Raw genomic sequence first — 26,636 nt, forward strand, 5'->3', positions numbered from 1 at the left:
GTCAAAACGCAGGCGCTATTTCTACCAATCGCTTCCGATATAGTACCGGTAGAATACCATGCGTACCGGTTTTCTCGGCGAGTTCTAGATGCGACGTTGACGTGAACAGGGCTCAGCTTCAACTGCCATTCCCCAATCCGTCGTCATGCTGCCCAAGTCCTTCGCGCCCCCCTCGCTGCTGCGAGCGTCGCTGCTGTCGCGCGCCCAGAGCACCGCCAAGCCGCGCACGGCGCCCGTGCTGAGCACCATGCTGCCGCGCGGCACCTTCGACGGCAAGGTGGCGCTGGTCACGGGCGGCGGCACGGGGCTGGGCAAGGGCATCGCCACCAAGCTGTCGGACCTGGGCGCCACGGTCGCCATCATGAGCCGCAAGCGCGGCGTGGTGGAGGTGGCGGCCAAGGAGATACAGGAGCTCACCGGCAACGCCGTGATCCCGCTCACGGGCGACGTGCGCGACGCCGAGCAGGTCAAGCTGGCGCTGGACGAGCTGGACGAGAAAGCGGGCTTGCCCACGGTCGTGGTCAACAACGCGGCCGGCAACTTCATCTCGCCCTTCGAGCGCCTCAACGCCAAGGGCTTCGGCACCATCGTGGACATCGTGCTCAAGGGCACGGCCAACGTGACGTTGGACGCGGGCAAGCGCATGATCCAGCACGAGAAGGGCGGTGTCTTCCTCAACATCACCACCACCTACGCCGAGACGGGCTCGGGCTACGTCGTGCCCTCCGCGGCGGCCAAGGCTGGCGTCAGCGTACGTGGGCTGCAGTGGCTGCAATTGTGGGGTGGCGTTGACTGTCGCGCTGACATAGACTATTGATGTTGCTGACTGCAGGCCATGATCAAGTCGCTGGCGGTGGAGTGGGGCAAGTACGGCATCCGCTTCGTGGGCATCGCGCCCGGTCCGATCAAGACCAAGGGCGCGTTCGATCGCCTGGATCCCTCGGGCGCCTTCGAGGAGGTGATGCTGCAGAACAACCCACTCAAGCGCTTCGGCGAGGTGGACGAGCTGGCCAACCTGGCCTCGTACATGACGAGCGACTACGCCAGCTGGCTCAACGGCGAGATCATCCGCTTCGACGGTGGCGAGACGGTCTCGAATGCCGGCGAGTTCAACATGTTCGGAACCGTATCGAAGGAGAAATGGGATCACTTGGAAGCAACCATCCGTGAATCCAACGCCAAGAGCAAGAAATAGGTGTGCGGGTTCAATCGCTCGATCGCTGTTGTGTCGAGACTCTCGCTATCCCCCAGAAAGCTAAAGAAACACTAACATCACATAAAAATACCTGCCAGTGCGAACCAGAGAAAGTCGTTCAAAAACTTATAACTTCAGGAAGATAAAGAAGATTTTGGGGTTCTCAAATTACAGTGAGCGCTTGTATTATAAATACTTTAATTAATTAATCCGGCGTAATCTGGAATTTTCCCTACGATAGGGGGTTTCAAAAGCCAATTTTCTTTTTCAATAAAAGTAGATATAAAAAATTGAATATAAGTATAAGAAAGATTACCATCCCTGGTGCGAGCACATGTCAAACATCCGCTTCCCAGATTGAAAAACTGCTGGAAGCAAAAGACCTACGTAGCTGGTGGCTCGACACTCGAAAGCTTCAGGTAGGTAGTGTTGATTATACACATCAGTAGCTGGGCGGACAATGAGGTTCTCCTAGGTATTATGATGAAACACGAAGTAGGGGGCGGATCGAGCTCTGCTTGAAAGCTGTACGTCACTGGGCGCTCGATCCCCCGCTCATAGATTACGACGCTGCGGTTGCGAGGTGGTACTTGGCACGCAGCTGCTCGCGTTTCTCGGCGCGGCGACGCATGCGGTCTTCCTGGAAGGTGGCGCGGCGCTCCTCCATCTTCTGCAAGTTCTCCGACATCTTGCGGATCTCCTCGTTCTCCTGCTCGACCTGCTTGGCGCGCTTCTCGCGCTTCGCAGCCAGCATGGCTCCGCGCACGTGACGCGCGCCCGCGATGGCCTCGACCCACTGCTGCCTTTTGAGCGCCGTGGTGGCGTCGAATCTGTGCTCCTGCGGGCCCACGGCAATGACGATGCCCACGTCGGCGTTGTCCTGGCCCGCGTCCACCTCGCGCACGTCCGTGATGTCGTCCAGCGGGATGGCCTTGATGTCGCCCTCGTAGCTCCGCGACTCGGGGTCGAACTTCTGGTACTGCAGCAGGTTCTTGGCGCGCACGAACTTGAGGTGCACGTGGCGCTTGCGCAGCAGCCCGTACTTGCTGAACAGGTCGCCGGCCTCCAGCAGCGGCAGGAACTTCTCGTAGAAGACGTTCTCCGTCTGCGCCGTGCTGGCGCAGTTGTTGCACAGCCGCACGGGCTCCACGAGGCCGAACTTGACCACGCGGTCGAAGTGCGCCGTGCAGCGGCCGCAGAACACGAGTCCGCAGCCGCGGCAGTGGTGCTTGCGCTTGAGCAGGTCGAACTCGACGCCGCAGAGCACGCAGGCCTCGATCAGGTCGTCCTTGATCCACCGCGGCGGGTCCTGGTAGTTGGGCAGGATGGCGTCCGCGGGGCTCTCGGCGTCCGCGGGCGCGCGGCGCTTGGGCTTCTCCTGCAGGATGTACCGGGCCTCGTCCGTGGGCTCGGGCGTGTGCGCCGGCTGGAAGCAGCACGCCACCAGCGCGCACAGGCCCGCCTTGGCCTTCTGCGGGAACGCCATGGGTCCGTCGGTCGGGTGGTTGGCTGGGTAGCTTGGGAGCTGGGAGTGGAGGCGGCAGAGCAACTCGCTTGCTTGAGCCTTCTTCGCTCCGCCTGTTCGGGTCTGATGAGGGTACGGTCCCAGCAGCAAGTGGTACCCTATGCAAAAGATCGAAGATGATTCGCGTCGGACTTAACGGGAGACAGCTTCCGCGTGCCTCCAGGCCTTGCGGTGAGGACATCAAGGCTCTCATGACGACGACAACATATTCCCGAGGCTTTGGCGGCGACTGTAACGCCGGAGGAAATGATGCGGCGGCGGAAGTTCGCTGGAACGTGCGAGTTGGGTAATGATCAGCTGCATTGAAGATGAAGGCTTGTGAGCCCCCCTGGCTGTCGCAGCCAAACGGCAGCCAGTGTGCTCGGGATGCTAGAGTGTAGCGTATACGCATAGTTTGGTTGGGACCCGATCAGGTCGGAGTAGCCGTCGATGGTCGCCTCGCTTGCTGCGAATCCGACCACAGGGGGCAGATGTGAGACGAAATACGAGTAGCGCGGCGTGGCAATTCGAAAGGCATTTGCCCGTCGTTGTTGGGATTTAACGCTTGCCGAGGCAGCTTGCCGCTCTACGGGATCGCTGAAATGCTTGTGTGCAAAGCGAGGACCAGCGTAAACCGGGAGATTATCCTTTTGAAGCGCTTGGTGTCGGCCATCCAGTCGCCTATTACCGGTAGGCACGATACACCATCGCCACTTGGAGGCCTGCAGCGGTTGAGCGGTTCCTGGCGAGTTCATTCTGCAATTTGCCAGCTTCGGATAAACTCGCTTCACTGTCGCGTCACAAGAGGACTCCGTCACACAATGGTTGCCAAGAGAACGCGCGCTGCCAAAGGGCTTTTCAACCTGTGGGCCACTGACCGCGGCACCTTCCCCGTCGTCATGCTCGTGGGCTTTGCCATGACCGCTGCTCTCGGCAATTGCGTCCGACATCTCATGACCAACCCGGACGTATGTGTGACCAAGGCCAAGCGCGACAACTTTCTGCACTACAACGAGGAGCAGGGTGCCGAGTGGCAGTCCAAGCGCCGCAGTCTCGCCACCATCCAGAAGAACGCGATCAACCAGACTTTCGAGAACGAGGGCGCCAATAAATAGCTTTGTCAATGAAGGAGCAGTCTGCGGAAGGGTTACCACGGTAATACAAGTGGTTATTGGTTTTCGATTCGCATGGTGCTGGTATGTACATGAATGATTGTCAAATATTTGTGCACCAAACCCAGCAGAGTCGAGCAGCACAAGTGGTTCAGCAATTCCCGTTGTTGCGCCTTGAGGTCTCGATCATCAGACGTTCAGATCGGTTTGACCGTCGCAGACAACGGTTCCCCACAACCTTCTTGCACGACGTCAGTCGTCAACGACGCATAATCTACCGAATCATCCATCAAGTGTCTACGATGAAGATCCTGGGGACCAACGTCTCCGCCGTGGAGAGCATTCGGCAATTTGCCAGCTCGGAGTACCGCGTCTACCACTCTTCACACCACACCAGGATTTCTACCGACCTACCATGGTTGTCACCAAGGGAACGCGTGCCGCTAAGGGCCTCCTCAACCTCTGGTCCACTGACAGCAGCACTTTCCCAGTTGTGTTCCTCGTCGGCATAGCCATGACCGCCGCCATCGGCAACGGCGCCCGCTACCTCATCAACAACCCGGACGTGTGCCTGGACAAGTCCAAGCGCAACAACTTCATACACTACAACGAGAACCAGGGCTCGGATTGGCGAGCTCGCCGCTTCCGCTTCGCGAACATCAAGAAGAACGCGATCAACCAGTCGCGCCAATTCGATCCCGCCTTCGAGAAGGAGGAGAACAAGAGCGTGCACAGGGCGTAGGCGGCGAATAGCCTGGAAGGCGACACCGTCATTTTCTAATACATGTAGTCGTTCACCATGAATCCATAGCGCTAGAACACCACTCGATCGCGGGGCCGTGTCCTGTTATCCTCCATGTAAAATCACAGTCCAGTCCTACCCAAAGCCAGATAGACACGCGACCAATTTCAACGCCACACGAAGCGCCAGCCAGCGACGACGATGACGACGAGCGCTGGCCTCACGTCAGCCTGGCAGGCACTGCCTGCATCGACCTCAAAATGCTCAATCGCCACCCAGCTCAACTGCTTCAATTTTCAAGTTTTTTTTTTTCTCATGTACCGTAGTTATCGTACCGTAGTTATCGCTACAGTACATTTCTAGGGAGACACAAAGGCAAACCTCCAACAAGGACACCGCACGACCAGCTCAATTTAATTCTTGCTGAGCGCGGCACGCTGGTTCATTCATTTACCATGTGCAACGATACCGCAGGCAGCCAACCAGAGGCATGCTGGTCAACTTCAACTATCCAGTGGTTCTGTGTAGAGCACACCACCTTATCCTAAGAATGGCTACATCTCTCCGCGCCTGAACAGCCACGTACAGGTAGATCAGCTGCCATGCCGCAGGTGGAGGAGGAGCGCTCGTCGACGACGACGACGGACGAGGAGGTGGAGGAGGCGGAGGAGGAGCACACGGACGAGCACTCGTCGCTGCGGCAGGGCGCGCAGGGCGATGACCACTCGCCACCCTCCAGCGTGCAGACCAAGCCCAAGCGGCCCAAGAAGCTGCTGGACGGCGCTGCCAAGGCCGCGAACGGCGCGCTGCGCCAGGGCTCGGCGCCTCGCCTGCTGTCTGCCGAGAGCGTGGGGCTCATCTCGCAGTACGCGGCCGTCGGCCTCGTCTACGGCGTGCTGCCCAGCACCATCACGCCCTTCCTCACCTACTACCTGAACATGGAGGGCACGGCCACCACGTCGGCGCGCGCGCTGATCTCCATCCCCTGGAGCTTCAAGGTCTTCATCGGCGTGCTGTCCGACTGCGTGCCGCTCTTCGGCTACCGGCGCCGGCCCTACATGGTGCTGGGCTGGTCCGTCACGGTGCTGTGTCTGCTGGCCATGGCGGCGTCTCCGCTGGAGCAGCCCTACTTCCCCGACCCCGAGATGAGGAACGTCAAGCCCGCCGACTACTCGCTCGAGATGGCGCAGTCGCTCAACAAGAGCGCGCCCAGCAGCGGTGCCAAGTACATCGTGCTCATGATGTTCGCCACGCTGGGGTACCTCTTCGCCGACGTGGCCGCGGACGCGGTGGTAGTCGAGTACGCGCAACGCGAGCCCGAGGAGACTCGCGGACGCACCCAGACGGCGATTTACACGGTGAGGACGCTGTTCAACGTGGTGGCGCAGGCCATCACGGGCTTCGGACTGAGCACGCCGGACTATGGCGGCAGTTTTGACTTCGGCATCTCGTTCCCGGACACGATGCTGCTGCTGGCGGTGTGTTGTTTGCCTGTGATCCCCATGACGTGGATGTTCGTGCGTGAAGAGATCGTGAAGGAGCGACCGATGTTTAGGAAGTACATTGGGGACTTGTGGGGGGCTATTCAGAGCCGTGCGGTGTACCAGGTGATCGCGTACAGCTTCTTATCGGGAGTCTTCAGCGGCTTCACGTACGTGGCGCAAGATCCGATGACGTCCTACTGGGTGCACGCCACGAGCTTCAACTTAAGTCTGAGCAGCATCTTCGGCAGCTTTGTGACGGTGGTTACGCTCACGTTGACAGGCAAGTATGGGCTGCACTGGAACTGGCGGACGATGCAGGTGGTCACTATGGTGAGCGTGATCGCACTCGACGCCATGTGCACCATGCTGGTGACGTGGGACATTGTGCGTAAGCAGTGGTTTTGGCTGGGTGTCCCGATCGTCGAGGCCGTGCCGGACGCGGTGGGGTTCATCATTTCGACGTACGTCGTCGTGGAGCTCGCTGGCCACGGCAATGAAGGAGCGATCTACGGCTTGCTGACAACGGTGAGCAACCTGGGCGGACCGTTCGCTCTCACACTCACGAAGAACGTGAATGCGGCTTTCAAGGTCTACAACGAAGACATCCTGAACGACACTCTGGAGGTGCGTCGCGACGTGACCATCACGATCCTGATCTCGTACGTGATGAAGCTACTCGCTCTGCTCTTCCTCCCGTTGCTGCCTCGCCAGAAGGCCGAAGCACAGGCGCTGAAGCGATCAGGCGGCAGCAGTCGCCGCATGGGCGCGTTTACTATCGCGTATCTATCGTTTGCGCTCGTGTGGGCAATTTTGACCAACCTGCTGGGCATCTTCGAGAGCACTCGGTGCTGGGTGATCACGGGGGGCTGCAAAGAGTAAGCAGAAACATCGGGGAGTGTCAACAGTGAAAAGGTATGTATGTGCAGGCAAAGATCACTCGATAAAATGCGGCAAAACACGCAAACAAAACCACGAGCTGGCGTGCGGGTCGAAACCCTGAATAAATGTATGTGGTGTGCGTTACTAGACAAAGAGCAGCAAGCTCCTCGCAGCAGTCCTCGAACAAACGTTCGCTCGACGCCGCTTATCTGCTGACGCTCTTGTTCTCCTCCTTGGCGAAGGCCGGGTCGAACTGGCGCGACTGGTTGATGGCGTTGCGGTGGATGTTGGCGAAGCGGAAGCGACGCGCGCGCCAGTCCGCGCCGTCCTCGCTCTGGTAGTGCATGGAGCTGTTGCGCTTGCTCTTGTCGAAGCACACGTCCGGGTTGTGCAGCAGATAGCGGCTGGCCGAGGCGCCGGCGGCCACGGCGGCGAAGCTGCAGATGATGACGACCGGGAAGGTGCCGCTGTCCGTGGTCCAGAGCTTGAAGAGGCCCATGCTGGAGCGCGCTGCCTTGGCGGACATGGTGGACGGGTGGAGGAGGTGGTGGTAGGGTGTCTAGAGAGACCGGAGGTGCTCAAGGCGGTGCAAAATATGCAATGCTGCTGTGCATTGCCGGCGTCTAGCGGGCCATCGCGCCGTCGCCCACGGTCGCCACACGTTGGCGACGCAAGAGATACGCGGAGCCGGCCTTGCGTTTAACTTCAGAGATCGGGTGTCTGCGGGAGGAACGTCGCTGTAAGAACTTACGCCGGACTCGCCCATACCAAATCGCTATGAACGCTAGAGATACGCACCGACGCGTTTCTTCGAGCACTGAAGTAACAATGGGCCTGAACTGTCCATGAACCGGTATTTGACAGACGATGTTACTTCAGAGTGGCCCGCGCACTTCCAGCAGCGGCAACCGTGCGGGCCCTCGCCCTGGCCGGAGCGCAGTGGCTCGACGCGACCGAGCGGAAGATAGTGTATAGCACTCCCCTCAAACAGACAGCGGGGTCACTTTGAACGTTTTGACTGGGGTGGGTCAGGTCAAAAGCGGGTGACTGCTACGCGTAGGGGGGGAGGGGAGGGCTATCCGTTGCAGGGCATTTCGACTGGATCGGGCTGCGCGGGTGTGTGGTGGTGTCGACCGCAACGACGGTTGGGTGTGCTTGACCACCTCGTGTGACTTGCGTTTTTTGCATGGATGCCTCGGTACTCTTCGGGCTCATCGGCGAAATCGACAGAAACCAACCTACCTATCTACCAAACAGCTCGTGCCGAGCTGTAACCGCAGCTGGTCGGCGATTTGCCTGCTACATCGGCATCACCGCCGTTACGATTCAACAAGCAGCGTTAACGTGAAATCTATTGCCAGCGTTCGTCATGTGTCTTGGTGGCGGTGAGTCAGGCTGGCGTCGCTGCCGCTGTCTTGCTGCAGGGAAATGCGATGCAAACAAACGCCGGGGCAGCACCGCAGTGCAACGCAGTGACCAAACCGAGTTGACGCGCAAATCGTGTTTTCCGGCGGTACCGGCCACTATCTATGGGAAAGCATGGACACGCGCCCAGCCCGGTCAACCTAATGCGAGAAGTCGCACAAGTCCTCCAGGCGTCTTCCCGCACGAAAGAACTTCCGCCGCTTCGTTGGCCGGGACGGATTTGTGCGTGTTCGAGAGAATGATCGCGTCTCTGTGTGTTCCAGCCGAAGAAAACACGACGCCCGTCCGCTCGGAAACACATATTCCCCCCCCTCCTTGCAGGCATGTCTTTGCTGAATCGGCTCGACTAGCGTTAACTCTAAATAGGCATCGACGCCGATTCTTTTAACTACAGCGAAGAGACTGCGACCACCGAAGCGGGTGGTGCAATATGACTTGTACCACCAGCATCCGCTACTCGAATCGGGGGGTCTGCAGTGCTGCCTGCGGCGAGATAGCCTCAGCTAGCTAGTTACCACCAGCACAGGCTTGGGCTCCACTAAAACCGGTATGACATCGATCTGGCCAGTACCAGCTCGGTTCGTCGAGGCAATTCTTGTTACTTCACAAATCACCCACCCCGCTCCCGCCTTAGTTAGAAACGCAGCGAGCGACTCGCGTATCTATAGCGAAAAACACAATGGCAATGAGCCGCAGCAGCGTTGAACATCGTCGGAAAGAAGTCGGATCACCAAAAGCCGACTGCTCAAAGTCCATTGCACATTTTGCACCGCCTTGAGCACTTCCGGTCTCTCTAGACACCCTACCACCACCACCTCCACCCGTCCACCATGTCCGCCAAGGCAGCGCGCTCCAGCATGGGCCTCTTCAAGCTCTGGACCACGGACAGCGGCACCTTCCCGGTCGTCATCATCTGCAGCTTCGCCGCCGTGGCCGCCGGCGCCTCGGCCAGCCGCTATCTGCTGCACAACCCGGACGTGTGCTTCGACAAGAGCAAGCGCAACAGCTCCATGCACTACCAGAGCGAGGACGGCGCGGACTGGCGCGCGCGTCGCTTCCGCTTCGCCAACATCCACCGCAACGCCATCAACCAGTCGCGTCAGTTCGACCCGGCCTTCGCCAAGGAGGAGAACAAGAGCGTCAGCAGATAAGCGGCTTCGTTTCATGACGAGGCTTCGAGCCTGCCAGATTGCTGATAATCGGAGCGGGCGCTGTTTGGCGCTCGCTTCTCTAAACATGTACTATTTGCTTTCAGTCTCCGTTGCTTCAGGTTTTACAGTTACGCAAGTAGCAATCTCCTTTTACTTTGACCTTACGCTCCATGAAGTGTTGTTTTGGACCAAGGCAAGTTGCCGCATACCGCCGAGCACATTCGGCTTGTACTAGTAGCGCGTAGTAGTTTCGGTTTGTACTAGTATCGCGTTGTAGCGGATAGTAGGGACTTATCAAGTATAGTGACGGCTTGAGGTAGTGATGGCTTGAGATAGTGATGGCAGCACAAAGTTCACTGGGGCATGTGGTGGTAAGTGGGAAAAAGAGTTGGAAAGAAACGGCGTATTTGATGGAGGTGAAAGTTGTTTGTTGATGATGATTGTTTATTTTGCATGAATCGGGTGATAGATGTTGGTGAGCTAGTTGAGCCCGATACAGAACATAGCGAACTGATCCTCTTCGATTTCCTGCTGCTCTTCTGTCAGGCCCACCTCTGGCCTGCTGAGCAAGCAAGCCAGAGCGATGCGGCGCAAAGGCTCTGGCTTGCTTGCTCGCGGCCAGAGGCTTGAAGTTCCTGTGGCAGCTACCCGAGAGGGTCAGCCGTCACAGTGAACATGCATTTTGTAGGAAAAACATGAAAAAGAAACATGGAACATGCATTTAGTAGAAAAGAAATGAAAAGAAAACAAAAAGACGCAGGGTAGCGCATAGTCAAGGAAAACCCCAGAAATACGCAAAGAGAGCCCTGTGCTCGCGTAGGAGCACAGCGAGGCATGCATGTTAGGCTAGCAGTAGCAATTCAGTATTAAATAAACCGTCTACCCCGCACATCGACCACAACTACCGCGCTTCTCGACAGGACCAACACTCGCACCCACTTCAACGACAAACACTCTTCGGGCCCAACGCGACATCTGGTAGCACTTGCGGGGGAAGGCTCGCTGCTGCACGGCACTCAAGGGGAGGCTTTTTCAGCTTGAGGTGTAAGTGTCACGTCAGCGTGACCAACCCAGCTGTTGGGGAGACTTTGGTACATTAATAGGGCAACCTATTATTGTACGCTGACCGTGGGAAATAACTGGAGGGCAGCCGTGGTGCAAATTTGTTGTGCATCTGGCCCCGGTGACAGCCCATTTGCCAAAGTAGCTACTGTTCTCAAAAGACTGCACCGCACATAAATCGAGCACTATAAGTCTCGAAGCCGGTTAGTCAGTTTTTGTTCTTGGTAGCCCGGCACAGCAAAATTTGGCGAAGCGAAGACCAGGACGACAACTATCACCGCTTGACCTCTCACGCGTCATCGACCTCTCACGTGTCATCGACCTCTTCAAAGGCATCGAAGAAGTCCAAGACCTCCCACAGCGCATAACTCGGCCAATTTTAGGAAGTAGCGTAGGCTATTTTCTTTAACAGGTTTTCTCTTTTACTTTCTTTTAGTCAGTGCCCCTAAAAGTAGATTGCTCCCACCGGTATCAAGTTTCAAGGGTGAACACACAAAGTACGAAGTTTTCGCGTGTTCAAGATGGCGGATCCGGCCCAACTAATGCATAGTATGTTGGCGGCCATGGAAAAGCAGACAGAATTGATCGACGAGCTGCGCAAGTCAACGCAGCTGTCGCAACTAAAGCTGGATGGGATAAAAATGCCCAGTTACGGGGGGACGCTCAAGGAATCGTTCCAACTATACCGGGAGCAGGTGGAGCAGTACTTTTTAGCTAAGGGCATAGACTGGAGGGATAGTAAGTTGAGTGGACGCATTTTGGCTGTGTTAGCGGGATCGCTGAAGTATGGAGCCGCGCAGTGGTACATCGTCAAGAAGGACGATGTGAAGAGTGTGGAAGACTTCTTTTTGAAGCTGGAGGAAGAGTTCGTGCCTCCGGATCTGCAAGAACGTCTTCGGGACCAGATGAATGACTTGAAGGAGCGTCAGTGTCGAGACTTGCCCGATTATATCAGCAAGTTCAGGCACTTGATTACTCAAGTCAAGGAGATGAGCGAACTGGACAAGATCATGTATTTCTTGCGTGGTCTGCCGTCAAGTATTCGGGAGGAAGTCCAGTATCGCAGGAGTGCAACGTTGACCGACGCTATTACCGTAGCGCTCGACTATGACCGGTCTCACGCGCATCGTGGACGCTCGGAAGGAGCACGCGACAGACCGAGGTACCGATCGTACGACAACAGACGATCGAAGAGCAACAACGATGGACCAGTGCCGATGGAGATCGACAACGTAAGGGTACCGTCGAAGGAGGAATGTATGCGCCGAAACATGTGTTTCCGGTGCGGGAGTAGCGCCCATCGGGCTCGTCAATGTCCGATACAGCCGCAGCAGACGCAAATGGCTAAGCGGAATGCGCCGAAGTACAACAACTCGGGCAGTAATCAAGGGCGTAAGCCGAGGATGAACATGGTCTCGAGGATGACGAACAGGTGGATACTGTCGTCATGGATCGCGTGACTATGAGTGTGGCTGACATCCAGGAACAAGCGGATGAGTTACAGGCATTCATGGACAAGGCACGTGTACAAGTGGAAGAGACTGTCACTGCAGCGTCAGAAATGACGGAAGATGCTGGCTCGTGTGGACTACAGCCAGTTGAAGAACCGAGTTTGCATGCGATGCAATCGGAATTGGAGTCTGGTGTGTGCGGTTCGCCGCCAGAGCAGGAAGCTGAGTTGCATGAGAAGCAGCCAGTGAAGTTGGTTCAGCAAGGATCGCAACCAACAAGTACAACGGAGACCTTGAAGGTGAACGCAGAGAAGTCCGAACGTACGAGTAACCTTTTCATCAGGAAGGGTCGCATCAATGGCAGAGATGTCCGAATTCTGTTGGACACGGGTGCAAGCACGAACATGATAATGCCAGGTTTGGCTAGTAATGTGCTTCTGTCAAGACGACTTCAAGCTCAACGCTTTGATGGCACGTTAACACGGGCGACGGATGTCAAACACGTGGAAGCGCCAGTGAGCATGGATGGGTACTTCTTTCCAGCGATCGAGTTCGTGGAATGGAAGTTGCCGGAGTCGCACGACGTCATTTTGGGGAAACCGTGGTTTAAGGACTACAACCCTCAAGTGGATTGGCAAAAGGAGGAGGTTGTCATACCTGATCGGATGCAATTCATCGACGTCGATGCACCGTCGTTCTCGCACAACTTGAAGGAAGGCGAGTATGAGCAGGTGTTTCGGGTGAAGATACAACTTGTGCCCGAAGTGGAAGGAATTCCAGAACCGATCTTCAACGTAGTCGGTAAGGAGTTCAAGGATGTGTTTCCGGAGCAATTACCAGACGGATTGCCTCCGATGCGTGAAGTCAACTTTGAAGTGACGTTGAAGAAGGGGGCTCAACCAAGCTCTCGTGCACCGTTCCGCATGTCGAAGATGGAACAGGATGCTTTCGAAGAATTTGTCAAAGACAAGTTGAAGAAAGGATGGATTGAAGTGTCGAACTCGCCGTGGGTTTCGAACATTTTCGCTATCCCGAAGAAGGACCCAGTCACAGGTCAAATGCCGAAAAGGGCTGAATGGTTGCGTAGCGGCAATTTGAAGATTCCGTTGCGTTGGGTGTTCGACTACCGCTATCTCAACAGCGTGACTGTCATTGCCAAGATCCCGTTACCATTAATCGAGGAGTTGTTCGATAAGATGGTAGGTTGTGTCATCTACACGTTGATCGACCTTGCGCAGGGATATCATCAAATGCTGGTGGTGAAGTCAAGTCGTCCGTACACTGCGTTTCGAACACACAAGGAAACGTATCAGTGGTGTGTAGCGCCCATGGGAGTGGCTGGAATGCCAGGGACATGGTCCAGGCTCATGCACAAGCTGTTCGACAAGTACGAATTTGTCGTCGTGTATCTCGATGACATCTGCGTCTTCTCGAAGAGTATGGAGGAGCATGTGGAGCATCTGCGTGCAGTTTGTATGGTACTGCGTCGCGAGAAGCTTTTTGCGCACATGGCAAAGTGTTCGTTTGGTCAGTCCGAAGTGGCTTTCCTAGGACATGTTGTCTCGCAGGCAGGAGTAAGCGTTGACCCGCGTAAAACGGAAGCGATAGCCAAGTATCCGACTCCGACGAATCGAAAGGAGTTGTTGAGTTTCTTGGGTTTGGCAGGATATTATCGCAGATTTATCTGTGATTTTGCCGAGATTGCTCGTCCGTTGAGGGATTTGACGAAGGGAGATGCCCCATGGAATTGGACGAAGCCTGTGGAGGACGCGTATTTGCATCTCAAGCTCGCACTTCAGCAAGCGCCTACGCTGAAGTTGCCGGACTTTGAGCGACCGTTTATCGTGACGACGGACGCGTCAGGACATTGTATTGGTGGAGTTCTGTCACAGAAGTATGACGGAGCAGATCATCCGATTGCCTTCTATTCGAAGAAGTTGGATAAACATGAGCGTGGATGGCCTACGCATGAGAAGGAGCTACTAGCTATCAAAGTGGCTACGGAGAAGTGGAGACACTATCTGCATGGACGCCCATTCGACGTCTACACGGATAACGCAGCGTGTTCGTGGATGTTGCATCACCCACGAGTGTCACCAAAGATGGCTCGCTTTTTGACGCACTTTTCGCAATACACGTTTACTTTGCATCATGTGCGAGGTAAGATGAACGTCGTAGCGGATGCGCTCTCACGGCCTCCACCGGATGGACTGGAAGACGAAGAGGAGAAAGAAGCACCTCTTCCGGATGTGACGTATACGGTTCATGACTGCGACGACGAATGCGCGAAGAATGCCGCACCAGTTCATGACCACCGTATTAAGTCTGCAGTGTTGCGCAACTTGTCAACGGATGATACTCACCTGTTACTCGACGATGTCAACTTACGGGGGGAGGGTCGCCCGATTGGCGTAGCACAGCAGCAAGTCAACAGCGTCGACTATCATTTTGTAAGTCCGCACTTGGCCCCTGAGACGAAGAGAGTGTTTCAGGAAGGATACGAATCAGACCCTGCTTTCAAGCAACAGTGGTCTAATGGAGCAGGAAAGGAGAAGTTCGTCAAGCACAATGGGCTTCTGTTTTCAAACAGACGAAAGGCGAAACTGTCTACCGACTTTGTGTGCCGAAGGTAAAGAGCTTCGCACAAATGTCATGATCGAATTTCATGATGGAAAGACGTCCGTGCATCCTGGAAGTCGACGTACGTACCTGAAAGCAGCGCAATGGTACTACTGGCCGACTATGGACCGCGACGTAAGGGAATACGTTCGCACATGTGAGACTTGTGCACGATGGAAGTCCAGTAGCCAGAAGAAGAAAGGACTACTGATGCCGATACCAGTGCCAAAGGAATGCTGGGAAGTGGTGTCAATGGATTTCATCACGGGTTTGCCAGTGTCGGAAGGGTTTGATGCAATACTAGTTGCAGTGGACAAGTTGTCCAAGCGAGCGAAGTATGCACCAACGTATTCGACAGCTGACGCGAAGGACACGGCTAAAGTGTTCTTTGATGCAGTTGTTCGGCATCACGGATTGCCGAAGGTCATCATCAGTGATCGCGACTCGAAGTTCATCTCGGACTTTTGGAAGTCATTGATGAAGTTGATGGGTATCAAACTCAGCATGACAACTGCGCACCGAGCTCAGGCAGATGGCCAGACGGAGCGCCAGAACCTCGTGCTCGAAGATGCATTGAGATGCATGATCTCGTATCACGGTGACGATTGGGTTAAGCACCTAGGGACCATCGAATATGCGCATTCGACCCTCGTCAACGCGTCTACGAAGTTCGCGCCATTCGAACTTGACACAGGACGTAAGGTGTCAAACATTGTGGCAGAGGAGATGAAAGACCTGCTGCAATCGGAGAATGATGTGACGCTCGCGGAGTTCGCGAAGAACTTTGCGAAGGAGCGACAGGAGATCGTAGAACGTGCTCAGAAGAATTTGGAAGAAGCTCAATCAAGACAAAAGGAGTACTACGATCGCAAGCGCAGACAAGTTGTCTTTAAAAGAGGTGACTTAGTGCTGCTCGACACGAAGAACTTACCGCTGAAAACCGTAAACAAGAACACGGAATTGAAGAAAGCGAAATTAGCGGCTAAGAAGGTTGGACCGTTCGTGATTGAACGTATGGTGAACGACAACGTGGCGAAGTTGATACTTCCGCGCACGATGAAACGTCTTAATCCGACATTCAACGTGGAGTTACTGACCCATTACCAAACGAATCGTGAGGATTTTCCGAATCGACCGATTCCGAAGGCTGTACCTCTAATCTTGGACGAGGACACTGGAGAAGAACTCTACATTGTGGAGAAGCTGCTCAAGAAACGAACTAGACGTCGCAAACGTCAATGGCTCGTGAAGTGGCATGGGTTGCCGGAGCATGAGGCAACCTGGGAAAGCGAAGCGCAGATCAAGCACGTTTCGCATTGGCGTCAACTCCTGGATGAGTATCGACTCCGCCAACGCGAAGTCAACCAGGGGAGATGTCAGGCCCACCTCTGGCCTGCTGAGCAAGCAAGCCAGAGCGATGCGGCGCAAAGGCTCTGGCTTGCTTGCTCGCGGCCAGAGGCTTGAAGTTCCTGTGGCAGCTACCCGAGAGGGTCAGCCGTCACAGTGAACATGCATTTTGTAGGAAAAACATGAAAAAGAAACATGGAACATGCATTTAGTAGAAAAGAAATGAAAAGAAAACAAAAAGACGCAGGGTAGCGCATAGTCAAGGAAAACCCCAGAAATACGCAAAGAGAGCCCTGTGCTCGCGTAGGAGCACAGCGAGGCATGCATGTTAGGCTAGCAGTAGCAATTCAGTATTAAATAAACCGTCTACCCCGCACATCGACCACAACTACCGCGCTTCTCGACAGGACCAACACTCGCACCCACTTCAACGACAAACACTCTTCGGGCCCAACGCGACATCTTCGCTGAGGTCTCCCCAGCCCATTGAGAGGCAGTAGAATCGACGGAGCAGTGAGCCGAGCACCTGTTGGCGGAACCGACAGTACCACATGACCTTGAGCATCAGAGGCTTGATCGCTGGGGATTGAAGACGAGCAGTGCGGGTGACAAACACAATGCGACACTCGTCAAGAAGCTTACAGCGGAAGCGGCGTCGGCGCCAAACTAAAGCTCGAAGTGATTCCCTGAAAGTTGGGTGCAATCGTATCACGAACTTATGCCGCAGCTCCAGCTCGGCACTCGTGATCAACTTGCGGAATCGCCTCTTCCAGACGAACTGGCGCAGTGTTTCGCGGAAGGCCGGGAAAGAATTGTTAACACTGTGCAACATCGCGGACTGGCGGAGCTCCCAACAATCTTCACCTGCGGCACTCCGGAGTGCGTCGTGCCACGACTTCCAGCTGTCGTACATGGTCATGTCAAAGGGGTCCACCGGGAGCAGTTTTCGCTGGTTGAACTTCTTGATTCGTAGCTCGTCGGTCCAGCTCATGCCGAGACCGCACACACACCAGACGCTGCTGCACCCGTCCACTTTCACGAGCATCACGCGACAGGAGCGGCACTCGACGATGTCGTCGTCGCTGATCTGTTCCTGGTCTTCCATCTCGCACGGGCACGGCGCATTCCCGTCACCCAAGGACCGCTTGCAGTTGAAGCAGGCGAATACGCCACAGCAGCGAGTCACAACGCGGCGGTGGACGCTGTGGTAGGCGAGTAGCAGCGTCGCTCGTCGCTCCTCGTCCTGGATTAGCGGGAGAACCTTGTGGACAATGCAGTCCGTCTTGGACGCTGGGAAGTTGTCGGTGATGTGGCGAATCACGTCTCGTGCAGTGGTGGCCTGTCGGTGTCGACAGAATCGACGAACGACTCGCCGAAGCTCGGGGATGCGAGCCGCCTCACTCGGTAGAAGTGTAAGAGCTACAGCGTTGGCGAGGTCCGGGCGTGCGTCCTGATGGAAGTCGGGCAGCTGTGAGTACTGTGGGTTGTGGCAGCCAGGGCAGGTGAAGCTGCACGCGGCCTCGCATCGCTGTTTGTACTGCTGGAGCAGGGGCTCCGTCGTCACGGCGTCGCGGCTCAGCCAGCGAGTCCACTGCTGCCTGTTCACCGGGACGAGACACACTGGGCAGCGAACCTTGGGCAACGCCCCTGCGTACGTGACCTGCATAGCCATTTGCAGGTGCTTTTCGAGGCACTGCGAGCAGAAGACGGCGGGACACGTTGGCGAGCAGAAGTGCGTGACAGGTTTGATGGTCGTGTGGTGCTTCAACATGAACTCCTCGAGGCAGATCTGGCAGGTCACGGAGCCGAGAGCGGCGCGGACTGCTTCACGAGTGTCCGAATGCGCGTTGGGCGACATCGTAGCACGGTTGAACACGGCGCAACAAAATGTGAAGTGGTCTACTGCAAGCAGAACGCGATCCGTGTAGCCATCTTGAATTCAGCCGACCTTCACTCGTGAATACCAGATGGTTACATTTTTTGGAGTGCTGGTCCTACATACATCGGCCTTGAAATGTCTTCCAGAACAGCACCATTCTCCGCTGACCTCTTTTCTTTTCATTTCGTCGTTCTGTTTTCGAGTAGCTCGGTAAGATCCACGGTGTAATGCCAATCCAAGTCACTACAATACGTTGCTTTCGAACACAAACACAGGTAAAAGCTCGGAGACAATATGGGAACCAAGTAGCAACCGCTTCAGTTATTTAGTGACGGACTTCCTGCCTTACCCGGGGACGTCCTTGCTCTCGTCCTTCGCAGAAGCCGGAATACTGCCTCAATATAAAAGGTTGGGCATGCGGAACCTTGAAGCAGATACTTTGGAGGCGATGATAGGTAAGCTCAAGGGTACTTAAGTGACCCCTTCCCGTAAAACTTTTGATAAGCCAGAAGCATCTTCCAATTCTTGTGGCTGTAGACCTCACGTCCCATTCCCGCCATCCCCAACTTCTCGCGCACCTTGAGGGGCGTCCGCCTAAGAAGTATTTTCCAAAAAGCAAATTTTAGCTTCCAAATGGTGGCCTTCTTCGCCTTGATAGCAGCGTCCGCGATCATAATATCAACGTTTGGTGTTCTCTCTTCTGTGTCAGTGACTTCGTGTGTCTTGCTCGTTCCCCTGAGAAGCCTCGTCGGAGTGTGAACGCCCAAATTGCCCGCGTGGGGAGCGGATTGCTTGGTTGCCGAGACTGCAGTGCTGCTAGCGAGCAACGTGACCAGGACCAACAGCACGACAGAGTATAGACGCATGGTGACTCTTGTTCCTGGGCTGGCTGTGCGCTCAATCGCAAATATCGGACTGAATGCACGTGCAGTATGCGAATACTCTTCAGAGCAGCTTCGGAAGAGGCCTCACTGCCTGTGAGGCCTCTACTTTCTGCTCCAATCGAGTACAAATGATCAACCGTGCGTTTCTCGGTCATCCACCTATTTTACGCCAGAAATCGTGCTTACAGACAACGACGCGGAAATCCGAGACCACTGAATGTCACACACCATAGTAAAATAGCGAGAATCCCTCGTCCATCAGCACTGTAAAAAGCACTTTAGCACTACATAAAACACATATAAAGTGTCATAAACCACTCAAACGTTCGTATAAAGTACTTAAAGTACTTACAGGCAGATGACCAAGTTTACTGATTGGCTGGATAGCATTGGCGATGCTGAATCGCACGACCTTGTCTGCAGGATTGCATGTAGGATTTCTGCGTCGTTGTCTGTACTTTGCTGGCACATGTTGCAAAGCACAGGCTGACAGACTGGCATGCATGAAAAGTGCTAAGTGATCTCGATGATCTCGTAGCCGTATCATTATCCCTTGTGTGATCGCTCCATTTAACCAGAACATGAACCTGCAATAAAACACCTACAGACGTCTCCCCCGCTAATACTTACCTTCCCTCTCACACAAACATAACATTTAGTGACGATGTGCATAGTGTACTCGTATCTCACTGTACGATATCAACAAGTTGCGTCTTTCTCGCGTTCTCTTCACCGCCCAACCGTTCTCTTCTTCCTGACCGCATGGTATGTCCACAATTCTCATCCGGGGCTTTGCAGAACCGCAATACAGTAGTACCGTACTGGTAACATTCACTACGGTACAACTATAGCGCCCAGGAATTCCCAAAATACGGAGTCCTGGTGATTTACTTTTTACATTTCACGTAGTTGGAAAAGTACTCTCAAAATCAGCCTATCGATTCGTAGTGTATTGGTACATGCATGAGTGAATGCTGACTCAGGCCCGTTTTTTAACCCCCCCCCAGCGGGAGCGTTCTGAGTTCCCACCGTTGACCGAAACCCTATACACGTTATCGTTTTATCTAGTGATGGGCATCTATAGTGTAGTCCATACTTATCCAATCGTGTATTGGCAAAAGTCAGTACATGCCCCTAACCCGTAGTTGCTAGCCCAGCTATAATGTGTATTAAGCACGGTAACGTGTCTGCTCAATACACCATACACAGACTAATGTGTCCAACAAGAGCAAAAAATGCACAGTCGCGAGTTAAAACCTGAGCAAGTAGTTGTCGATATTTAGAGATTCAAGTCAGATGGCAATCGGTAACGCGGGTGTATATTGAAATCAAGTCAAAGAAAGAGCCAGATGAGCTACAGAACAAACTACATTGCGTTTCGCCGAGCGCGCTTACGCTGCTGCGCGGCGCTTCCAACCCCATCGCTCGTTCCTGAGCCGCCATCACTGTTACTGTAGTCGTCGCCACTCGCCACCTCCGCCGCCGCCGGCTTCCGCGCGCGGATCTTTCGCTTGGTAATAGATGGATGGATCAAGATACCATTCTTCCAATGTCGGTGCCAAATTTCAAAACACGGAACTGCCTCACCGTTGCTTGTGTGCTTGATTTTGTTGCACAGGAAAACTCGTGCAGCCTGAGCATTTTTCGCCGAAGTCTTGAGCTTGCAGCCACCGCAGTAGAATGTAGTCTCGCCCCCTCACGCTTCGCCAGCACGCTTGAGCACCGAGCACACCTTGCAGGCGCGCTGGCGGCGCTTTCTGGTGTCGTTCGTGTTGCCCTTCCTCCACTCGTCCGTTTGAATGGGCACATGAGTAGTTGTACGCTTGCGTCGTTTCGATGGTGTAGGCTGCATGCCGCGGTGGCGCAGCATTTGCGTCCAATCATCACGTTTCAGTTGAATCAGCTCCAAATGAAGCTTCTTCAAGAATTCGATGTGTGTAGCTTTACGGTTACCATCAACGGCGCGGCGACGGTTGTACACGATGAAAGCGTCGATGATAGCGAGATCAATTAGACCCAGGAATAATGACTTGTAATATTTCTTGTAGCGTGGGTCATTTGAAGAGGGTATCTAGAATGAAAATAGTAGGATACACGATAGTCAGTACCAACAAACATGTACATACACAATACCCAGACATTACCTCTGTAATCGAAGCTGGTCATGAACGTCGACGCCGCCCATGTACGTTTGGTAGTCCTTCACAATTCTGGGCGCCATCATTTCAGCTTGTTCTGCAGTTGCCTGGTCCCTTCGTACGATTCGATCTTGTGCAGCACTACCGCCCGTAGCTAGAATGTGGACTCCCTGATTGTCGTACCAACGGATAACCTTCATGGCGGGGACGCGGAGCGCCTCGGCCACTTGATACGTTCCTCTGTCGACGTCACAGGGTCTCTTGTTCGACGCGCGTCTCCCGTTCTTCATCTTCTTCGAGAGGATGGCCTCGCACAGGCCGCGTTTGTTCATCATGATAGTACTAATAGTGTAGAACTTCATTGTCAGTAGTTACATCGCCAGAACCACTGACGTATAGAATCTATCGGTGACAACCAGCCGGAAATCACGAGGGCCATCTGATCCAAACACCTGTTTGAGGTTTCGTACCACCGCTGCCGGGCCTGACTTCTCGTCAGGAGGACTGGTGTTGTCTTCCATTTGTTTTTTGCCGCAGTATACTTCGAATCTGTATAAGACACAATGTCACACCCGCCAGATTCTATTAGTCACGATAAGATAACTTGGAAGTAAAACAAAATTGAGCGCTACCGAGGGAGCGCTCTTCCTTACCGAATACAGTACGCTGTTTCAGAGCAACACAGCATGAAGAGCTTCGTGCCCCACTTGTGGGGCTTGTCCTTCATGTAGACGCGCATGCGATTGAAGCTCGACCTTGATGGTAACATGGCTTCATCGAAGGCCATGACGGAAGGTGGGATGAAGTTGGCTTGAAATGATTTTTGCAGAATGTCAATCACTGGACGAAGTTTCCATGCACGATCATTTGCAGCATGTGGAACTTCATTGCTACAAAAATCCAGGTTTCGGGATATATGGGTGAAACGATCACGCGTCAAGTAGGGGGTTGAAACAGCCACGTGATATGGCTCCTTCGTCAGTAGTTCTCAAGTGATGCTCAAACTTCTCCTTCTTCGGCGCAATGGTGCTGGCGATCAGCAAGACAATAAATACGCATAAATCCCTACCAGATATATCCTTTGTAGACTGTAGGAACTCCTTTATTTGTTGCGATGTCTGAACTTCGAAGTCCGGGTGTTTCTCCTTTCGCGCCTGCTGCTTGGCGTACTGGGTAGCCACCCGCTGGTCCAGGTGGTGCTTGAAGTAGTCATCGCTTGCGCCAGCGATTACCACTCACTAATGCGGTGGAGCAAAGCGAAAGAAAGCCCCGGATGGGGTCAGTGCGGCAGCAAGTGCATCAGCCGTAGGTCCATGTTCTCCACCATAGATATTATCGTAGTGTTCTTGTATCCAGCCGTGTGGCCGTGCGTCATACGGCTCGTGCATGTACGGAAAGGGTGTCACATTCGTCGGTTCAGTCCAGCCGTTGAACTTCATGTCAGCTAGAACGTCCGCGTGTACATTGCGGCGAGCGATCTCAGACAGCCCTCCCACCGTTTTGACAAGCGATGGGCTGAAAAGGAGGTCTGGTGCCGAAGCCGACTCCTCTGCAGCTGGTTCCGTGAGGCCAACTTCTTCGTCTTCATCGTACACCGACTTGGCTTCATTTTCACCGTCTGAATCCAGCACTATGTAGTCAACAACGTCTTCCCCAGGTTGCATGATGTTTGGGTCATCGGTACGATACACGATATAAGTTCGTAAGATGTATTCGTATCGTGTATGTACATGTATGTAACAATAGGCTTACCAATAGAAACTGAGGTGCATTCTTCCTCGTATATTTCTTCTTCATCTTTCGCTTCATCTTCAGAGCCGTAATTGTCACTTTCTTCACTCGCAGGCGGGTCATATTTGCTGCTCGAGTCAGCTCGACCAAAAGCCAGGCGAAGGTTTCGCGTTGGTGTTTGAACTGACGCCGATCCTACAAAACAAATCAAACACACTCAATTCATCAGTACCTAAACACACGGCCTTACAATGCTTGATTTCCTTACTCGCTGCAGCCGCCACCCTTGATGTCGAAGCCGATGATGCATGGCTCGAAGCGTGATCGCCGTTGTCGGATCCGACGTGAGGAGATATCGGAATGAGATCTCCAACGCGATCACGGCTTGAACTCGAAACATCCTTGTCTATGTTGACTGTAGCATACACGTTTGGGTTAGCGGAGTAGCATGTAACATACAAATTATCGATATTTACCTTGTGACTGTGGAGTTAGGTCCTGCGTAGCATCTGGCACGTTATCATGTCCATCGCTGTCTTCGCCAGGTTCATTGTCGTTGATGTGGGGGGAGGTTGGGATGACACTCCCACCAGCAGCTTCTGCAGTAGTTTTGGCAGTATAGTACACGATAGAGCCAGGTCTATGTCGTATCAAATACACGTTACTCAACGTTACCTTCTTGTTGTTCACCCACGAAGTGGGCAGCGACATCACTCTGACTATTCGCTTGATGCGTCTCCATCGTTCCATCGCAGTCACCGACTTGACCTTGTCGATTCTGGGCAGAAATCGCATCCTCGTAGGCTCGTCGCTCCATGCGTTTCTCCTTCTCTAGCGCCGCTATTAGGCATCATATAATAGAAGCTGTAAGTCGCAGCTGTATAACAATATAGATACCACTGCACCGCACTTCGATCACAATCGTCCAGGTACTTCATCAGAGCCTCGGCGCCGATGAAAAAGTCTTCGTTCTCAACGTCTTCCTTGGTCTTTCCGGGTTTGATGTAGACGTGGTCAACTGAGAGACCCGACGGTTTCTTCGAGGTCCATCCGGCCTTCGTAAGCTCCTTCCAGCGCGCACGGAAAGCCATTGGCGCAGCTGTTGTTGTTGGTTCGGTGCGGGGGAAGCCAAACGAGAGACAGCGAGAGCTCTCTGCACCAGCGGGGTTTTTTCGGAAGTGAGCTCGCAATGGATGGCGTGCGACAGCACCTGCAATCCCCAATGCTGATTTGTAGAGCACCTGTGGCACCTTATTTTTAGGAAATAGGAAGTTCAAGCTAGGCGCACGACTTTGCAGGCTGCTGGGGAAAGGATAGAAACCACACCTACCCCTGCATGACTTCAAGTTTGTATGACCCCATACAAACACGAAGTATAAATTGCTTAATGTGTCTAATACAGGATAAGCTTTTTGTCCAATCGTGTCTAATGCAGGCTCTCGCGCTGGGGGGGGGGGGGGGGGGGGAGGGGGGTAACAGAGGTAGTGGAGCGATTCCCGCAGCATTTATTCCAAACCTAAATCCCGAGAAAGTACGGGAATAAAATCTGGCGGAGCCCCCCCCCAGATTTTTGATTGGCTCCCAGACTGATGGATGACCCTTTTATGGCGTATTCTAACCAAATTTGGAATTTGGTCCAATTTGATCCGTCCAAAACGCTGCGGGAATTGGTCTAGTTTGGTGAATTTTGGTATCACCTACCAGCGAGCATAATCGTCGCTGACACAGCCAGGCGCGGAATAGCATAGCCAGGCTTGAGGAGCACGAAAGATAGAATATGGACCTCGTAAACTTTTGAGAACCAGTGACTTGCACACTACAGTGCCGCCTTCCCACAACAAAACTGCGTCAGCACACGAAACGTGTGTGGACACAACACGCTGTGGTGGCAACACAAAAATATTGCAGGGTCTGCGCGCGCTGGCCGTTTTCTGAGGCGACGCACAAATAGGACGGAGGTAGGCCTCAGTGGCGCATTTACAGCCAACCAGCGCGCTGTAGATCAGGGTGTCGCAGCTTGCTACCGGAAGGTCATCACGCGAAACTCTCCCTCGACGCCGTGAAAGTGAGCGACCATGCCAAAGCGCATTCCCTGGCAGGACGTCGCGATCGGCGCCGCTGCTGCCGACGCGGAGGAGGTCCTGAGCGACTTTATGTCATTCGAAATAACGAAGTGTAACACCATGACATGCACTATATGCAACGACGACGAGCAGCACAAGATGCGCTACCGTCTCCTGGAGTGCACGTCCCAGGCTTACGAAGCGTGCTTGTCCTCGGGTCCATTGGCGTGCTCCTGGCGGGGGAAGACGCTGTCCTGCCTAGAATACGAGCTAATCTCGATCTACACTGCGGGGGATCATGCTACAGCGGTGTCGTCGCCTAAAACGAAGAAGTTGACGTCGACACAGAAGGCATTTTGCCGCGAGCTGGCCGATCACCACCTCAAGCCCATGCGCATTCGAAACCGGCTGTCGAAGAAGTTTGGCATGGTGCTGCAGGGCCTTCCGGAACTCGTCGTCGTCCAGAACTTCGTGAACCACTACACCCGAACGACCCTTAGCCGTAACGACCGTGTCGACGACCTCAGGAAATGGATTCACGCGAGAGCGTTTTCTGGAGGCGAGGCAATGACGCAGCCCTTTTCGTTTGGATGGGCTCTAGACCAAGAGGGCAAGCCGGTGGTGGGCAATGGCTCGGATCAGCGGCCTTTCGTAATTGGGCTCACAACGAAAGCGCTCGTTACACGACTGATGCTTCCCCCCGAAAGTTTCATTTTACACGTAGATGCAACCTACAAGCTAAACTATCGCGAGTACCCAGTGCTTGTGGTCGGCGTGTCGGATCGTTCGCGTGGATTTCATTTGGTGGCTCTGTATATAGTTTCCCAGGAGACCCAAGCAGTCGTCCAGCCTGCACTCATGGCGCTGCGGCGTCTATACTTTTGGATCACACGTCGGGAATTGGTTGTTCACTACGCTATGGCCGACGCTGACCAGGCCCAGCACAATGCGCTCAATGCTGTCTTCGGGGGGTCGCCTCAGTTTCGATGCATGATGTGCTTTTTCCATGTCATGCAGAAGGTTCATAATGCTATTAAGGGATTTCCCTCGGTTGTAGCGGCTGGGATAGTGCACGACATGTATGATCTTCACTTCGCGCGAAGCGAGAACGACTTTTTCCGCATGTGGGACGGCATCATAAGGAAGTGGATGGGGCAACCAGTTTTGGCGGGGTTTGTACAGTACATGTGTGCCCAGGGGCTGTTTGGACGTTACAGTGTGTGGCAGATCTATTCTACACCGAGTGGATTTGCCTCTACTAACAATCCGGTCGAGACCTTTAATGCGGTATTGAAGAGATACTATACCCTCAGCCGCCGACTGCGTATGGGGGCATTACTGCAAGAGTTGAGCAACTGCTGCGAGGACAAGTCCTCTAGCGACCGGCCGTTCCGCTTTGACGTCGTTCCGTCGCCAACCCTCACGCGCCTGTGTCTGAGATGATGCGAGAGAACCTACTGGAGACGTGGAACGATGCTGTTGTGGGTATTGAGGGTGCTGGACAGGTTCGAGTAGTTTCGAGACTAGCAAAGCGGTTCTTAGTTGCACCGAACAATCGTTCGGAAGAAGGCATCGCAGTGACGTCTCAAATGGGGCTAATTACGCCCGGATGGAGGTAGAAGGCCAGCCCTGGGGGGATGGCAGATGGATGTAGGACGTCAGTGGTGTGGGTGCAATTACTGCTTCGCGTTTGGAGTGTGTGTGCACGTGCTCTATGCAACACGCCTGCTGGATTATATCGACAGCGCTGGCCGAGAAATCCTTGTGAGCCGGAAAAGGCGGAAACGGGGGACTGAAGGGGGTGGCAACGGCTCGAGTAACCCAGGAGGACGGCCCTTATTAGTGGAACCAGCACTGACCTTTTGACTATTCAGGGCTTCGGCAAGCTCAAATTCACATGATTCCGGTATGTAACTAACATACAGGAGGTGTGTAGGGACTAGTGCAAGCGAGAGTTTAACTCAAAATCG

At 54.1% G+C, this 26,636-nt stretch overlaps 9 protein-coding genes across 11 annotated transcripts; 5 read left to right on the plus strand and 4 right to left on the minus strand.

Moving 5' to 3' along the window:
- Positions 1–145: 145 nt before the first annotated feature.
- Positions 146–1,195, plus strand: IUM83_15831 (2,4-dienoyl-CoA reductase, mitochondrial-like; the record flags this gene model as incomplete). Of its 2 annotated transcripts, none has more annotated exons than XM_067940671.1 (2): positions 146–751; positions 833–1,195. In XM_067940671.1, 2 exons carry the CDS (start codon positions 146–148, stop codon positions 1,193–1,195), a joined length of 969 nt encoding a protein of 322 aa, XP_067790341.1. The 2 variants fall into 2 exon arrangements, with proteins under 2 accessions (XP_067790341.1, XP_067790342.1); XM_067940672.1 differs by having other exon boundaries at positions 869–1,195.
- A 562-nt stretch (positions 1,196–1,757) lies between these two features.
- Positions 1,758–2,681, minus strand: IUM83_15832 (zinc finger protein; the record flags this gene model as incomplete). Its single annotated transcript, XM_067940673.1, has 1 exon — positions 1,758–2,681. The coding sequence occupies one exon, from the start codon at positions 2,679–2,681 to the stop codon at positions 1,758–1,760; it is 924 nt and encodes a 307-aa protein (XP_067790345.1).
- An 839-nt stretch (positions 2,682–3,520) lies between these two features.
- On the plus strand, positions 3,521–3,814 carry IUM83_15833 (Phosphatidylinositol 3; the record flags this gene model as incomplete). Its single annotated transcript, XM_067940674.1, has 1 exon — positions 3,521–3,814. The coding sequence occupies one exon, from the start codon at positions 3,521–3,523 to the stop codon at positions 3,812–3,814; it is 294 nt and encodes a 97-aa protein (XP_067790344.1).
- A 412-nt stretch (positions 3,815–4,226) lies between these two features.
- Positions 4,227–4,553, plus strand: IUM83_15834 (Phosphatidylinositol 3; the record flags this gene model as incomplete). Its single annotated transcript, XM_067940675.1, has 1 exon — positions 4,227–4,553. The coding sequence occupies one exon, from the start codon at positions 4,227–4,229 to the stop codon at positions 4,551–4,553; it is 327 nt and encodes a 108-aa protein (XP_067790347.1).
- A 602-nt stretch (positions 4,554–5,155) lies between these two features.
- IUM83_15835 (Folate-Biopterin Transporter (FBT) Family) lies at positions 5,156–6,916 on the plus strand (the record flags this gene model as incomplete). Its single annotated transcript, XM_067940676.1, has 1 exon — positions 5,156–6,916. One exon carries the CDS (start codon positions 5,156–5,158, stop codon positions 6,914–6,916), a length of 1,761 nt encoding a protein of 586 aa, XP_067790346.1.
- Positions 6,917–7,121: 205 nt separating this feature from the next.
- IUM83_15836 (Phosphatidylinositol 3) lies at positions 7,122–7,442 on the minus strand (the record flags this gene model as incomplete). The annotated part of the gene is made up of 1 exon (XM_067940677.1): positions 7,122–7,442. One exon carries the CDS (start codon positions 7,440–7,442, stop codon positions 7,122–7,124), a length of 321 nt encoding a protein of 106 aa, XP_067790348.1.
- Positions 7,443–9,171: 1,729 nt separating this feature from the next.
- Positions 9,172–9,492, plus strand: IUM83_15837 (Phosphatidylinositol 3; the record flags this gene model as incomplete). Its single annotated transcript, XM_067940678.1, has 1 exon — positions 9,172–9,492. One exon carries the CDS (start codon positions 9,172–9,174, stop codon positions 9,490–9,492), a length of 321 nt encoding a protein of 106 aa, XP_067790261.1.
- A 6,906-nt stretch (positions 9,493–16,398) lies between these two features.
- Positions 16,399–17,829, minus strand: IUM83_15838 (Urease accessory protein; the record flags this gene model as incomplete). Of its 2 annotated transcripts, none has more annotated exons than XM_067940680.1 (1): positions 16,399–17,829. In XM_067940680.1, one exon carries the CDS (start codon positions 17,827–17,829, stop codon positions 16,399–16,401), a length of 1,431 nt encoding a protein of 476 aa, XP_067790350.1. The 2 variants fall into 2 exon arrangements, with proteins under 2 accessions (XP_067790350.1, XP_067790351.1); XM_067940679.1 differs by having other exon boundaries at positions 16,399–17,439.
- A 2,601-nt stretch (positions 17,830–20,430) lies between these two features.
- IUM83_15839 (uncharacterized protein) lies at positions 20,431–23,541 on the minus strand (the record flags this gene model as incomplete). The annotated part of the gene is made up of 11 exons (XM_067940681.1): positions 20,431–20,675; positions 20,765–20,805; positions 20,879–21,214; positions 21,343–21,421; positions 21,526–21,538; positions 22,369–22,520; positions 22,625–22,798; positions 22,872–23,018; positions 23,080–23,202; positions 23,279–23,443; positions 23,514–23,541. The coding sequence occupies 11 exons, from the start codon at positions 23,539–23,541 to the stop codon at positions 20,431–20,433; spliced, it is 1,503 nt and encodes a 500-aa protein (XP_067790349.1).
- Between the last annotated feature and the right edge of the window lie 3,095 nt (positions 23,542–26,636).

Source organism: Phytophthora cinnamomi, assembly GCF_018691715.1.
Source record: "Phytophthora cinnamomi strain GKB4 chromosome Unknown Contig47, whole genome shotgun sequence".
Lineage (NCBI taxonomy): Eukaryota > Oomycota > Peronosporomycetes > Peronosporales > Peronosporaceae > Phytophthora > Phytophthora cinnamomi.